This window comes from Eptatretus burgeri, chromosome 5, assembly GCF_056783735.1.
Source record: "Eptatretus burgeri isolate ZD-2024b chromosome 5, Ebu_testis_v1, whole genome shotgun sequence".
NCBI lineage: Eukaryota > Metazoa > Chordata > Myxini > Myxiniformes > Myxinidae > Eptatretus > Eptatretus burgeri.
This window is the reverse complement of record NC_140965.1, coordinates 18,287,709-18,300,312: the sequence shown is the minus strand read 5'-3', so window position 1 is coordinate 18,300,312 and position 12,604 is coordinate 18,287,709. Positions and strand designations below refer to the sequence as shown.

General features: G+C 44.0%; 1 protein-coding gene across 2 annotated transcripts in view; it reads left to right on the top strand.

Moving 5' to 3' along the window:
* Nucleotides 1–12,604, top strand: part of LOC147025946 (solute carrier organic anion transporter family member 1C1-like) — a 110,073-nt gene that overhangs the window by 73,721 nt on the left and 23,748 nt on the right. For both annotated transcript variants that reach the window (XM_085880877.1, XM_085880879.1), the window contains exons 8-12: nucleotides 1,144–1,383; nucleotides 1,607–1,771; nucleotides 4,513–4,708; nucleotides 10,702–10,861; nucleotides 11,114–11,289. In XM_085880877.1, coding sequence (XP_085737003.1) covers nucleotides 1,144–1,383; nucleotides 1,607–1,771; nucleotides 4,513–4,708; nucleotides 10,702–10,861; nucleotides 11,114–11,289 — 937 coding nt within the window. The remainder of the gene's footprint in view (nucleotides 1–1,143; nucleotides 1,384–1,606; nucleotides 1,772–4,512; nucleotides 4,709–10,701; nucleotides 10,862–11,113; nucleotides 11,290–12,604) is intronic.

Below are 12,604 nucleotides of genomic sequence, written 5' to 3'. Positions count from 1 at the left end.
GCTTTCTGACACTGGGTTGAACATTACACTCCAAAATGCCTTGGCAATCTGATTTCATGATGCGATGCACACATCCAAGGCACTCAGTACCAGAGGCATCACATCAACCCCGAAACATCACTGACCTCCTCCATGTCTGACTGTCGGGAACACGTTCTTTTCTTTGAAGGCTTCATTTTGTTTTCTGTAAACATAGAGATGATGTGTTTTACCAAAAAGCTCTAATTTGGTCTCATCTGTCCACAGGACATTCTCCCAGAATGATTTTTGACTTGTTCAGGTGTGTTTTGGCAAACTCAAGTAAGGCTTTCTTTTGTCTCTCTCAGCAGTGGGGTCCTCCTGGGTCTCTTACCATAGAACCCCGTTTCATTGAGTTGGCGACGGATGGTGCGAGTTGAAACTCGTACCTTGTGTCTGAAGGACAGCTTGAATCTGTTTGGGAGTTGATCGAGGTGCTTTCTGTGATAGTGTGATTTCGATGTAGTGTGATAAAGTAGCATGAAGTGGGAGTTATTTTGCCACTTGTGAACCCTGATTTGGCCAGAAAGGGCCAGCACAGCAAAGGAACGATTTTGCAAGATTTTCAATCTGATTTAAACACCGTGAAAGAATATTAAGTGTTGGCACAAATACTGAAACACATTCCTGCTTTAAATCACCCATTTAATAATATTACAATACAATACGTATACGTATACATACAATTTAGAACACACAGTGCGACAACGATTCAGGTATTGGACAAAAAGTGCACGTCGTAAAATATCTTCACTATACATGTATACAGTACGTCACTAAACTGTTTTTTACAAGAAAAAAAGAATTGCTAACAGTGCAGTAGCTGAAAAAAAAATGTTCAAAATCTTATGACCTAACATACCAAGTGACAAGTAACATTGACGTGATAAGGTCTCAATAACAGGGTTAATTATGCAGCATATCAGCACCTCCTCAGCAATGGCACCACCCCCAGCCATGCACTGCATGTGAAAGAATAATAAGCGAGTCAATATTGGATATTTTTGTTTTTGAAAATCATCATGTTATAAAGTTCATATGAGAGTCATGTGGCTTGTACAATTCTGAGCTTCCAGCTAATTCCCCTCCCACTACACACCATAATTCACTTTTTCATCCCACCAGAGGAAGTGACCATTACACCGAAGGACAATCGTTGGGTCGGTGCATGGTGGTTGGGATTCCTCGTGACTGGTATTGTCTCTCTCCTGGTCACATTGCCATTCTGGTTCTTCCCTCGCTCTGTCGATTCTGAGATGGAGGAACCCTCAGAAAAGGAGATACATGGTGGTGGACAGCAGGAAGTAATTGCCATTGGGGAGAAAGCCGAACCAGAGCATCAGAAAGTCTTTGCCCTTGCCAAAGGTTCATCGTGGTGGTCGATGCATGCATGCTTTACCACGTGCCATTTATGCTGATGTGCTTTATTGTGTACCTTTTCATGTGCCTGACCATGTGACTTATTGCTTGCATGTGCTTTACTGTGTAACTTTTTTGTTCCTTATTGTCTTCTACTGCCCAAGTGTTTTTTTTTTTCATTTCCATGATTCTAAATACTCTTCTTGCGTTTCTGCTTTCCTGTCAACAGGTTTTCTGCCATCTCTGCGTGAACTATTCATCAACTCTATATATTTGACGATGCTTGTGGGGACCGTGTTTCAACTCAATGGACTTATTGGCTTCATCACTTTTCAGGCCAAGTTCATTGAGCAGCAATTTGGAGAAAGTGCCTCGAGGGCAAACTTCCTCATTGGTATCTTTGTCTCTCTACCTCTTTATTCAAGTGTATTTGAGGCCTGTTCTTGCTTAATCAGAAGATAGTGACCCAGAACGAGTAAAAGGACAATCTGCAGAGTTATGTCTCTCAGAGAATTGCACTTTTTGCTGACGGTGGACCATTGTCCTCAGATAATTCTTAAAATATTATTTGTTCCGTTGAGGTCTCTTGTATAGGCCCTACATGCAGATGTGAAAGTTCATGGATGAGTTATAGACACCTCTGTAGTCTTCAAACCTCCGCTTATGTCGAATCATCATTGTGAGTGTTGGAATTCCAAGCTCTAGGGATCTCCTCCAGAGAACAGAGAACAAGTACCAAGCGTTATGGTGGTCCATGTACTCCACCCACAACGACAGCCATTCCCTCCCCCACCCATATTCCACTCCCCATGGGGCCGACACTACTATTCTTGAAAAGATTTGTCACGATCAATGAAAGCAAATAGTTGTCCTTCCCCCTTATTCCAAATTCCCTCGTTAAATCTCAAAATCTATTCATACTAATAACTTTATTTTTTCATCATCAACCCCCCTATGGGGCCTACACTATCATGACCAAGTCTAATAATGAATACTCACGTCACTACAGAGATCCCTCCTCCTCCTTATTCCTCCTCCCAAATCCCCCCTAATTGAAAAAAAAGGCAATCTATTATGCGAGCCACTTTTGGTAGCTCTGCGGCCCATAGAGCTGACATGAATACGAGGAGGAGATTGGGACCATACTCTGTACAGAGAGTCGGTGCTACTTAAGCAGTTTCCTTCGCTATTGTGCACAATCCTGGACGGGTCGCCACTCCCACACAATATACCAGCATGCTGGCACTCATTTTGCCGACTTCAGAAGGATGACAGGCCGAGTTAACCCCACCTGGTATTAATCCAACAGCTGAACGGGAATTGAACATGAATAGGTGGACCCCGATATACAAAACCTCCTTCCCCACTACACCACCCCTATTTTATTCCTCATTGTCCCCATTATGTGTCTTAAATTTGGTGGTGATCACTAAAGCCGATACAAATATCTCCTTGTTCACCTCCCCCACAACCACCTCCTCCTCCTCCTCCTCCTCCTCCTCAAAATCACCTCCTGTAACACTCCTCTTCAGGTCCAGATTGTGTGTGCTAAACTTAGTTGTGATAATGTAAGTGTTACAAAGATCTCCCTTCCTCCCTCCCTTCCCCAAAATTGCCACCATGGCTCCACACCCTCCCATGACACTTCCTAGAGTAGTGTAGTAGATTGTAGAAAAATGGTGCAAATTATGATACAAGCATCAAATTTAGCATTTCTGTTCTGCAGGGCTTTCTGATCAAATCTGCCTGATTGGCCATTTGGAAATCCAGATTTTGAAAAAAAAAAAAACTTCAAAAAAATTTGAAGTCACAGCTGGCTGAAATTCTTGAAGCGCAAGTGAACATCCCAGACAGAGAACCAAGGGGAGATGCAGTCATCATTGATGTCTCAGCACTTATCAATGCCCTACCTCCACGCACTTCAAAGATATTTGATGAATATGCTAAAGAAGACATCATCCCAAAGGGGGAATCCTATGGTGTCAGGTACGAGAGGGTGGACGTCGTGTTTGATGTGTACAAGAAGTCAAGTCTGAAGTCAGAGGCAAGGTCGAAAAGTGGGCAAGGAATCAGAAGAAGAGTGACAGGAACCAGTAAGACCCCAAGTAACTGGAGAAGCTTTCTTCGAGATGATAGCAACAAGACTGAGCTGTTTCACTTCCTTGTGGAAAAGATGTGTGAAGCACAGACGACAAGCACAGTCATTGTCACAAAAGGAGAAGATGCCATTAGCAACACGAGGAAGTCACTGGATGCTGTGTCTCCATGTTGTCATGAAGAAGCTGACACTCGAATATTTGTACACGCCAGGGATGCAACGACGGATGGTAGCAAGTCCATTATCATTAAGGCTAATGACACGGATGTACTAGTCATAGCAATATCTGTACTGCCATCCTTACAGGAACTAGGTCTTGAGAACATGTGGATTGCCTTTGGCCAAGGAGCCAAGGCGCGATGAATTCCATTCCATGAGGTAGTTTCTGCAATAGGGCCTGAGAAAGCTCGAGGGATCCCATACTTCCATGCGTTCACTGGATGTGACGTCGTGTCTGCCTTCCGCGGTAAAGGGAAGAAAACTGCATGGCAGACTTGGAACGTCTTTGATGAAGTTTCTGAAACATTCACCAATCTCAGCCAGCATCCAACATTGATTCGTGATCTTAACTTTTTTGAAGTTTTTTTTTCTTCCAAATTTTTCAAAATTTGGATTTTGAAATGACCAATCAGGCAGATTTGATTAGAATCCCCTGGAGAACAAATGTGCCAAATTTGATGCTTGTATCATCATTTGCACGATTCCTCTCAAAAATTGCTGTTATCTGCTCAAAAAAGCCTCGTGTTTGTGTGTTATACAAGACATGTATAAGAGATATATAAGAGAGTGTTTAGCAAGCATGCCGCATGTGGACCAACAGTTTATCAGAGAACATGAAAGGGGTTTGAAAAGGCATTGCGGAGAATGAGTACAGACAAAGATAAGTTCAAATGTGTCATTTACATACTTCTCAGATTAAAAAACAGCAACCTTGGGATGTATCATGATGGTCACGAATGCAGTTTTTCATCCATGAAGGAAAATGCATGCTTTGGCCCCAGGGAACGACACAGTGCGTTGTGGTTCCATGTTTATAGGTGCTGTGAACTTGCCTGCTGTTGCACTGGGCATTTTCTGTGGTGGAGTGGTGGTGAAACGGTGCAAATTGTCCATGAGTGCCTGTGCCAAAATGGCCTTCATCACAGGCCTGATCGCCTGGTTGCTCGGTCTTGGCCATTTTCTCATTCGTTGTGAGAACATTCGCGTCCCTGGTCTGACAACTACCTACAATGGGTGAGCCATCAAGGAAGGAGAGAATAAACAGCAAAGAAAAAAAACAAGAGAATGTGGGCGAGAATAAACCAAAACAGCAAAAACACACTAAGTACACAGATTTAGAGAGTGCCCGACCGTTTATGTTTCTGATATTCTCTTACCTACAGGTACACTGGGAATATGCTGCAATTGTCGACGCATATTCTTGCTTTTGATTAGATAACATGTAAATATGCTTGTGTTTGGGGTCGATCGAGGGATTTCTGGTACCGGGTTCACTGGAAGGATGGTTGCTTTATGTGGGTTTACATGGTTGTTTAAAAAAAAAAAAAAATCAGAATTGACTGGGAACCCAAACGTCCTGGATGTCTTTTCTTCCACGCCAAATTGGTGACCTCGACGTGATCCAAATGGTCGGACAAGGAGATACAAGTGCACAACCAGTCGCCAGGAACAACCAACCAGTCATGCTCTTCCCAGTTGCTCAACCAGCTTCATCGTTTTGCAGTGGTTGAAATTAAAGCTGCCGCCATTCTGGCACAACTTTAATTGTGGTCAGGTCAGGTCAGATTATATCTGCGACTTGATACAGGTACTATGTAAACCTGTACTAACCTGTTTCATGGTCGCGTTGGTGGCGATGAAACCGTCTCCCCCAACAAGTTTCTTGGTGAGGAGGGTGTTTGGATATGGACACCCAGCAGGATTATAAACAAAACCTGTCAAAAGGCGGAGGAGCTGCTTATGAGCCAACGGCCATCCATATCTAGTGCCCAACTGTGTCTGCGGACGTCCTCCTGCAGTTTGGTTACTTTTTCTTATGGGGTTGGTCACAGGATTTGCACTCCGGCCACTGTAAAACCCTTCATTCTGCAAAACATACAAAAAGCCCCAAAAATAATCTGAAAACCCACTCCGTGGGAGTACCTCCTGTGCAGCAGCCCTTCGTAGGGCAGCTCACCAGATGATGGGATTGGGGCAAAACCTTCGGGATGCCCATCTTTGATCATAGGAGGAAAACCACAGGGTAAACTTCCAGGGTCAGATTGCGGTAGTGTGTGTCGGGGTGGTGCTGAGGTGTCATCCACCAGAAGGTGGTCTCCTTGGGTTAACTTGAGGCGGTCCTTTCGGGTGGGTGCCTGCAATGTCCTATCCCTAAGAGAGGATGATCAACTGTCTATGTTGTCTGAGCTGAAGCGCTTGGACATCGGTATTGCAGCACTCTCTGAGGTTCGGAGACCAGATTGTGGCGAGATCATGGCAGGTGGTTAAACCTACCATTGGTCTGGTCACTCTGATGGTTACCATGCCCAAGGAGGTGCTGTAGCTGTGTCCAATAAGCTGACTCCATTGATAATTGAGGTAACACCGATCAATGAGCATATTATGAGACTAAGGATTCGTCACTCCTTGGGTGTCATTTCCCGAGTCTCTGTATATATTCCGACTAAGGCGAGTGATCTCACCGTGAAGGATGCATTCTATGCCACACTAGTGTCTGTGATTGATCAGTTCCCCAGGCGAGATACTCTTCTCATCTTCGGGGATTTCAATGCATCGACTGGAACTGATAGGGATGGTTATGAGACATGTGTTGGTCTACATGGGTCTGGAACTGTGAACCAGAATAGCACTAAGTTCCTTGACTTTTCACGAAGTCATGGCCTTTGGGTGGCTTTCAGTGTCTTGGGTGATTTGGGTGGCTTGTCCTTTGGGTGGCTTGGGTGATTCATGGTTTCAGTGTCCACAGGATCATCACTGGACTTGGTATTCCAACGCTGGTGGTGTGGCAAAGGAGATTGACCATGTGCTGGTTGATGGTCACTGGAGGGTGATCCGGAACTGCAGGGTCTACCGGAGTGCTCAGTTCCTCAATACTGACCACCGGCTTGTTGTAGCAACTCTGAAGTTGCACCTTAAATCCAGGAGAATGATACCATCCCAGACTCGGCTAGATGTTGGCAAGCTCAAGGATGAGAGGGTAGCTGAGGAGTTTGCGAACAGGCTGAGTGGTGATTTTGGGGGTCTGCATGCTTTGGGTGATCCTGAGGAGATGTGGAGTGCCTTCAAGACCACTATCCTTGATGTTGCCGGTTGATGTCTTGGAACTTACTGGAGGGCAAAAAATATTTTTGTGTCTCAAGGGACACTGGACACCATTGACCAGAGTTGCAGGGCCAGGCTAAATGGCAGAGCTAAGCCATTCAGGGAGCTTCGGCATAAAACTACAATGCACAAAGGGTGGACAAGGAGGCCTATGTGCGAGAAATCTGTGAGGGGGTAAAGCATCACCTGTGGTCAAGTGATTCTCGTTCTGCTTACAGGGGAATTCGCGCATTGCGTTCATCCAAGCCCATCCCTCGGTGTACCTATGTCAATCTCTGTAAAGCGTTTGATTCAGTGAAGCAGGATGCCCTCTGGAGGATTCTTGGTCTTCGTGGGGTGCAACTAAAATTGGTCAATCTGATGTCTGAACTCTACTCTGGTACTGAGAGTGCTGTGAAGTGTGGTGGTACCATCTCTGACTTATTTCCAGTTGTTACTGGAGTTCATCAGGGGTGTCCACTGGCTCCCACACTTTTCAGCACTTATATGGACTGGATTCTGGGGAGGATGTCGGAGAGATCAAGCTGCGGTGCATCGTTTGGGAATGCCAAGATCTCTGACCATGATTTTGCAGATGATGCAGTTAGTTATCTTTGCGGAGACTCGAGATATCCTTTTGGGGGCCCTCTAGTTGCTGAATGAGGAGTCTGACCCGCTGGGATTATGGGTTTCCTGGGTCAAAACTAAGATCCAGGCTTTCAATATCCTGTCTGTACATGTTTGTGGTGAGGATGTTGAGGTCACGGAGAGATTCACTTACCTTGGCAGTGATATTCATGTCTCTGCTGGCTGTGAGCTGGAGGTCAACAGATGTCTGGGTCGGGCCTAGGGAGTCACGGATTCACTGGATCATGGAGTGTGACGCTGCCGTTACCTGTGCAGGAGGACAAAAGTCTGAGTCTTCAGGTCTTTGGTACTTCCAGTCTTGCTCTATGGATGTGAAACTTGGACTCTGACCAGGGATCTGAGATGGAGACTTAATTCCTTTGGTACCAGGTCTCTTTGGAGAATCCTTGGCTATCACTGGTCGGACTTTGTGTCCAAGCAGCGGTTGTTGAGATAGACTGAATTGAGATTTATTACCTGCATTGTCCGTGACCTTCAGCTGCAACTGTATGGACATGTGACTCATTTTCCTGACACTGATCTTGCTCACCAGATTCTCTCAGTGAGTGGAGGAGGCCATTGGCCAACCATATGCCTCATGGTTGCAGCAGGTTGGTCAGCATCTCAAGGAGATGGGGATGGGCCAGGCATCTGCCTACGGGATGGTCAGATGGAGGCCCCTGGAGTACCCGTGGAAAGTGGACGCAGCGAAGACGCGCATGCTCCCATACCTGACCTGACCTATAGATATGATTATCAAATCTTCACAAGACAGATTTAACTTTGTAAGCTTTTTCAGCATGGAGAGCTTTACCATTTGCTCTCGAAAGAATACTCCGAATGTGTAAGTTCCAATTCAAATCCATTGAAATAGTAACACCTAATCTTTTAAGGTGTTCAACTTCCTCAAGTGGTACTGCTTGCAAAGTCAACTATGGCATCTGGGGTGGGTTTTTCATAAAACAAACTTGCATGCTGGAATATTTCTCTATATTCAATTTCATGGTGTTATTGTTTGGCCAATTTTGAATGTTATTGAGGACATCTTGCAACGTCATTATCGGTTGCATGTCCCTTGTGTTTTTAACTATTGTCATATCTTCTACATACTAAACAACCAAAATGGGTGCTGCCCCCTGTTTCTCTTGAGCCTTTACTTCATTGATCTGAACTAAAAAGCATGAGGGACCTTAATTGGTACCTTGAGGTCCACCATCCATTAGGATCTCACTGTCTGACAAGGTGCCCTTGTGTCGTACACTCCGACTTATTTGGTTCAGGAAACTATGGATATAAGAAATTGGAGCCGGTCTGACATTTAGATCTTATGAACGTATTCATTCCTACGTTATGATCAATCAAATCGAAAGCTTTAGAGAATTCAGTGACCACCAATGGGTTCTGACTTCATGGCTTAGCAGCATGCTCATACAAATAATTCATAAGTTTGATGAGGTAATGACATGTTGAGTAGCCAGACCTGTTATCATACTCATTTCTGTCAATTTTATCCCGAACTAGATGACCCGTGAACCCGTTGAGTTCCTGTTGTGACAGCGGTTGATAAAAAAAAAATTCGAAAAAAAAACAAACAACAAAAAAAAACGACAAAGATAGCTCCAGCAAACTTTCCGCTGAGGTTGTTTGCATTGATCAAATACTTCCGAAGAGTACTTGACTGAATCGGGAATTTATTTTTTAATAATTTTTTTCGTTGCCCGATTTGAACGAAACTTGATACTGCACACTGCAGGCGAATGGTGAGTAAGGTGGGCCGAAAATTTTTGCATTATCGTGTACCGTTTTGGCTGTATTTCAGGAACATACATACATACATACATACATACATACATACATACATACATACATACATACATGATGAGAGTTTTAGTAATATATAGATATAATTTCACAATCATTTTGCTCCAAACTCTCTGCCATCTTTGAAAAGTGGTCATTCAAAGACACTGGTCTCAGCTTGTTCCATACTGGTTGAGTTGATTTAGGATTTGGAACTGCAATTGCTCTTTTCCACTGAGCAAGAACAGTTCCTTCAGTGAAGGAAGCATTGAGAATATTGGTTACTGGACCTGAAAGTTCATGTGCAAATTCCCTAGTTCTTAATTCGACTAACATTCACAATGACAGTAAATAATACCCAAGGACAAGTGACAAAGAGTTAGCCTTTACCTGGAAAAAATATGTGTTTTCCCATGGACAACTTTTTCTCATTTGATCATGGATATGCAACAGGATTTCATGGCAACAGTTATGATGGTGGTCCACATATCGCATTAACCTCAGGCAGCCAAAATCAGTCTGTCTCCAAGCAGCACTCCTATAGCACACCATCAATTTTAAACGATCTCAACTTCGAAGTCTAGACACCAATCAGACATCAGCAATTTCATCTTATAAAAGCCATGTCCACATTAACATTGAATCCATTTCAACATCAACTACAGCAAAGGCAATGGCATGCCATCCCCACAAATCCCCACACTTCCCACCTAAAGCAAAGTTGAAATATGGCAAAAATCTCCACCAGGAATGACTCGATATCAATTTTTGAAACCTGGTGTGCATCAAAAAATAATCACATTCACTATTTACTAATAGACATTTCACCAGGTGCCCTCACTGGTATCCATAATCAAGTGTTGAGAATCAAGATGGTGGTGAGTGAAGGGATAAAATTCTGCAACGGTGAACAACTATAGTTTGTGGTGAACAATAACATCAATCCTGTTGAAGTTGTACAGTATGGTGATTATATTACTGATCAGGATATCAGTATATGACTTTATGCAGACCATCTAAGTGTAAGAACCACATGCTGTGAGAGCGATCGATAACCTCAATGAAAACTGGGATATTTCAATCACATGGAGTTTGAACACAGCATAATCGACCATGAATGGCAGAGTTTGTAGCTCTAGGCAGCAGCAATGATGCATAATTTGTAATTATATTGATGGTTATGGGACCTATCCCTTAAAAACTACCTAATTTGTAAACATCAGTTTTAATCATACGACATCAGGTTTTGCCTGCCTGGCTTTGCTTGAACAGGTGTACCTGCGCTGGAGGAGAAAGTTGGGTGATTTGGGAAACATGTTGTATTGGAACATCAGCTACAGCAGCAATAATTGACCAATGATCTCAACACATTGACACTTACATCAATAGCCAAAAACAGCTGCTACGTGTCACAATGATGTCACAATGCACCCTAGTTTCCACTAAATGTTGCAGGCACAAGCAGCCCAATACCTACAAGTGATTTCTGAACTTTTCAGACTAGACACCAGCTCAAGCAGCAGTCTCTTGTCGAGCTGCAATGCCAGGTGCCACTGCAAGTCTCATGTGTGGGACCCAGTGTGTGGGCGGGATGGCCTCACCTACCTGTCTCCCTGCATGGGGGGATGTCAGACCATGGTTGGAAGCGGTAAAACTGCGGTAAGTTACTCTGCTTTGTTTACTCCCTCTCTCAAAGTTTAATTTTGTGATAGTTATATGCTCACCACTAACAATATTTTATATGCTCACCACTAACCACTAACAAAACGCGTAACGACACATGCATGTTTGTACTTGCTTTTAAAGTGGCCTCGTAAGACATTTTTGAATGCAGAATTTGCCCTATATAACTCTTATGTCAGTCTGTCTCTCCTCATGCTTGTTAATTTCATGTGACCTTGAGGATTGCAGGTGTTTGAAGATTGCAAGTGTGTGGCAGACGGCATGGTGGGTAATGCCACTGCCACATTAGGACAGTGCCCACGTGAAAGATGTTTCAACTCATTCATCCTTCTCATTTGTGTGGAAGTCCTTGCGGCATTTATAAGCTGCCTAGGCTACACTCCCAGTTACCTTATCTTCATCAGGTAAGTGCAGCTAATGTTCTGATATGTTTAAGGGGCTGGTTTGAGCTGCCATAGGTCCAGTTGCAATGCCAAGGGGATATTGAGCTAAGAGAGCTGTAAGGCATTCTGACCAAAGGACAGTTCGATGTGCAGGGAATGTGGCAGTTGTGACATAAAGAGAAAGCTTTTTCATGTGAGAATAAATCTTGCAGGCTACACTGTTCTAATTTGATCCAGAGGTACAAACCAATATATAACAGGAAAGAGCATTTACCAATGCAGATCGTTGCTGGGGTATTTTTCTTGGCTACCCCTTTAATACACCAGAGTTGCTAAATATCACATTTGATCTGAATGGAGAAACACACGCACACGCACGTGCTCGCGCACACACACACACACACACACACACACACACACACACACACACACACACACACACACACACACACACACACACACACACACACACACACACACACACACACACACACACACACACACACACACACACGAAGGTGGATACTTTGAGACCAGGTAGGTCTCCGTTCCATCTCCTGAAACCAGCAACTTATATGAAATATATGTATATATATGCATGTGTGTATATATATATATATATATATATATATATATATATATATATATATATATATATATATATATATATATATATATATATATATATATATATATATATATATATTGTTACAGAAATGGCCCTTCGTATGCTGCTAAATATAGGATTAGCTCAGATCCCCCATTAAATGCATGTTTAGCAAGGTTGTTTGGTAAAATGGATGTTAGATGTGTGTCGGGAGTTGTAAGAGGCTGTTTTGTTGTTTGTGCGGTGGTGGTGGAACGAGGGCTCCCTCTTCTTCCTCCCCTCTCCGGACGATAGGCCCCGCGAAGTCGGCTGAGGGGGAGTGGCCTGGAGAGGGAGGTGGAGCTAAGGGGAGGAGTTTGTCGGCTTTGCTGAGGGAGGCGTGCTCAGGGTCGAAGCGAGCGAACGGAAGAGAAACTGTGGTGAGAAGGTTCAGTTTTGGGGAAAACAGTCACTCTCGAGGCGTGCTCGTGTTTCGAAGCGAGTGAACGAAGACCTCACTGGAGAGAAAAAGGAGTTCAGTTTGGAAAACAGTTGGGTTTTCGAGGCGTGCTCGGGGTGGCTTCGAAGCGACCGAACAAAGGCTTCGTAAAAGGGTTCAGTGTGTGGAAACAGTCGCTCTTGAGGCGTGCTCGTGTTTTTGAAGCGAGCGAATGAAGGAGGGACAGTGTGGAATTTGCCGGGAGAGACGCTGAACCTGAACGCGCCAAGTCCGCCTTTTTGGGCAGTGGG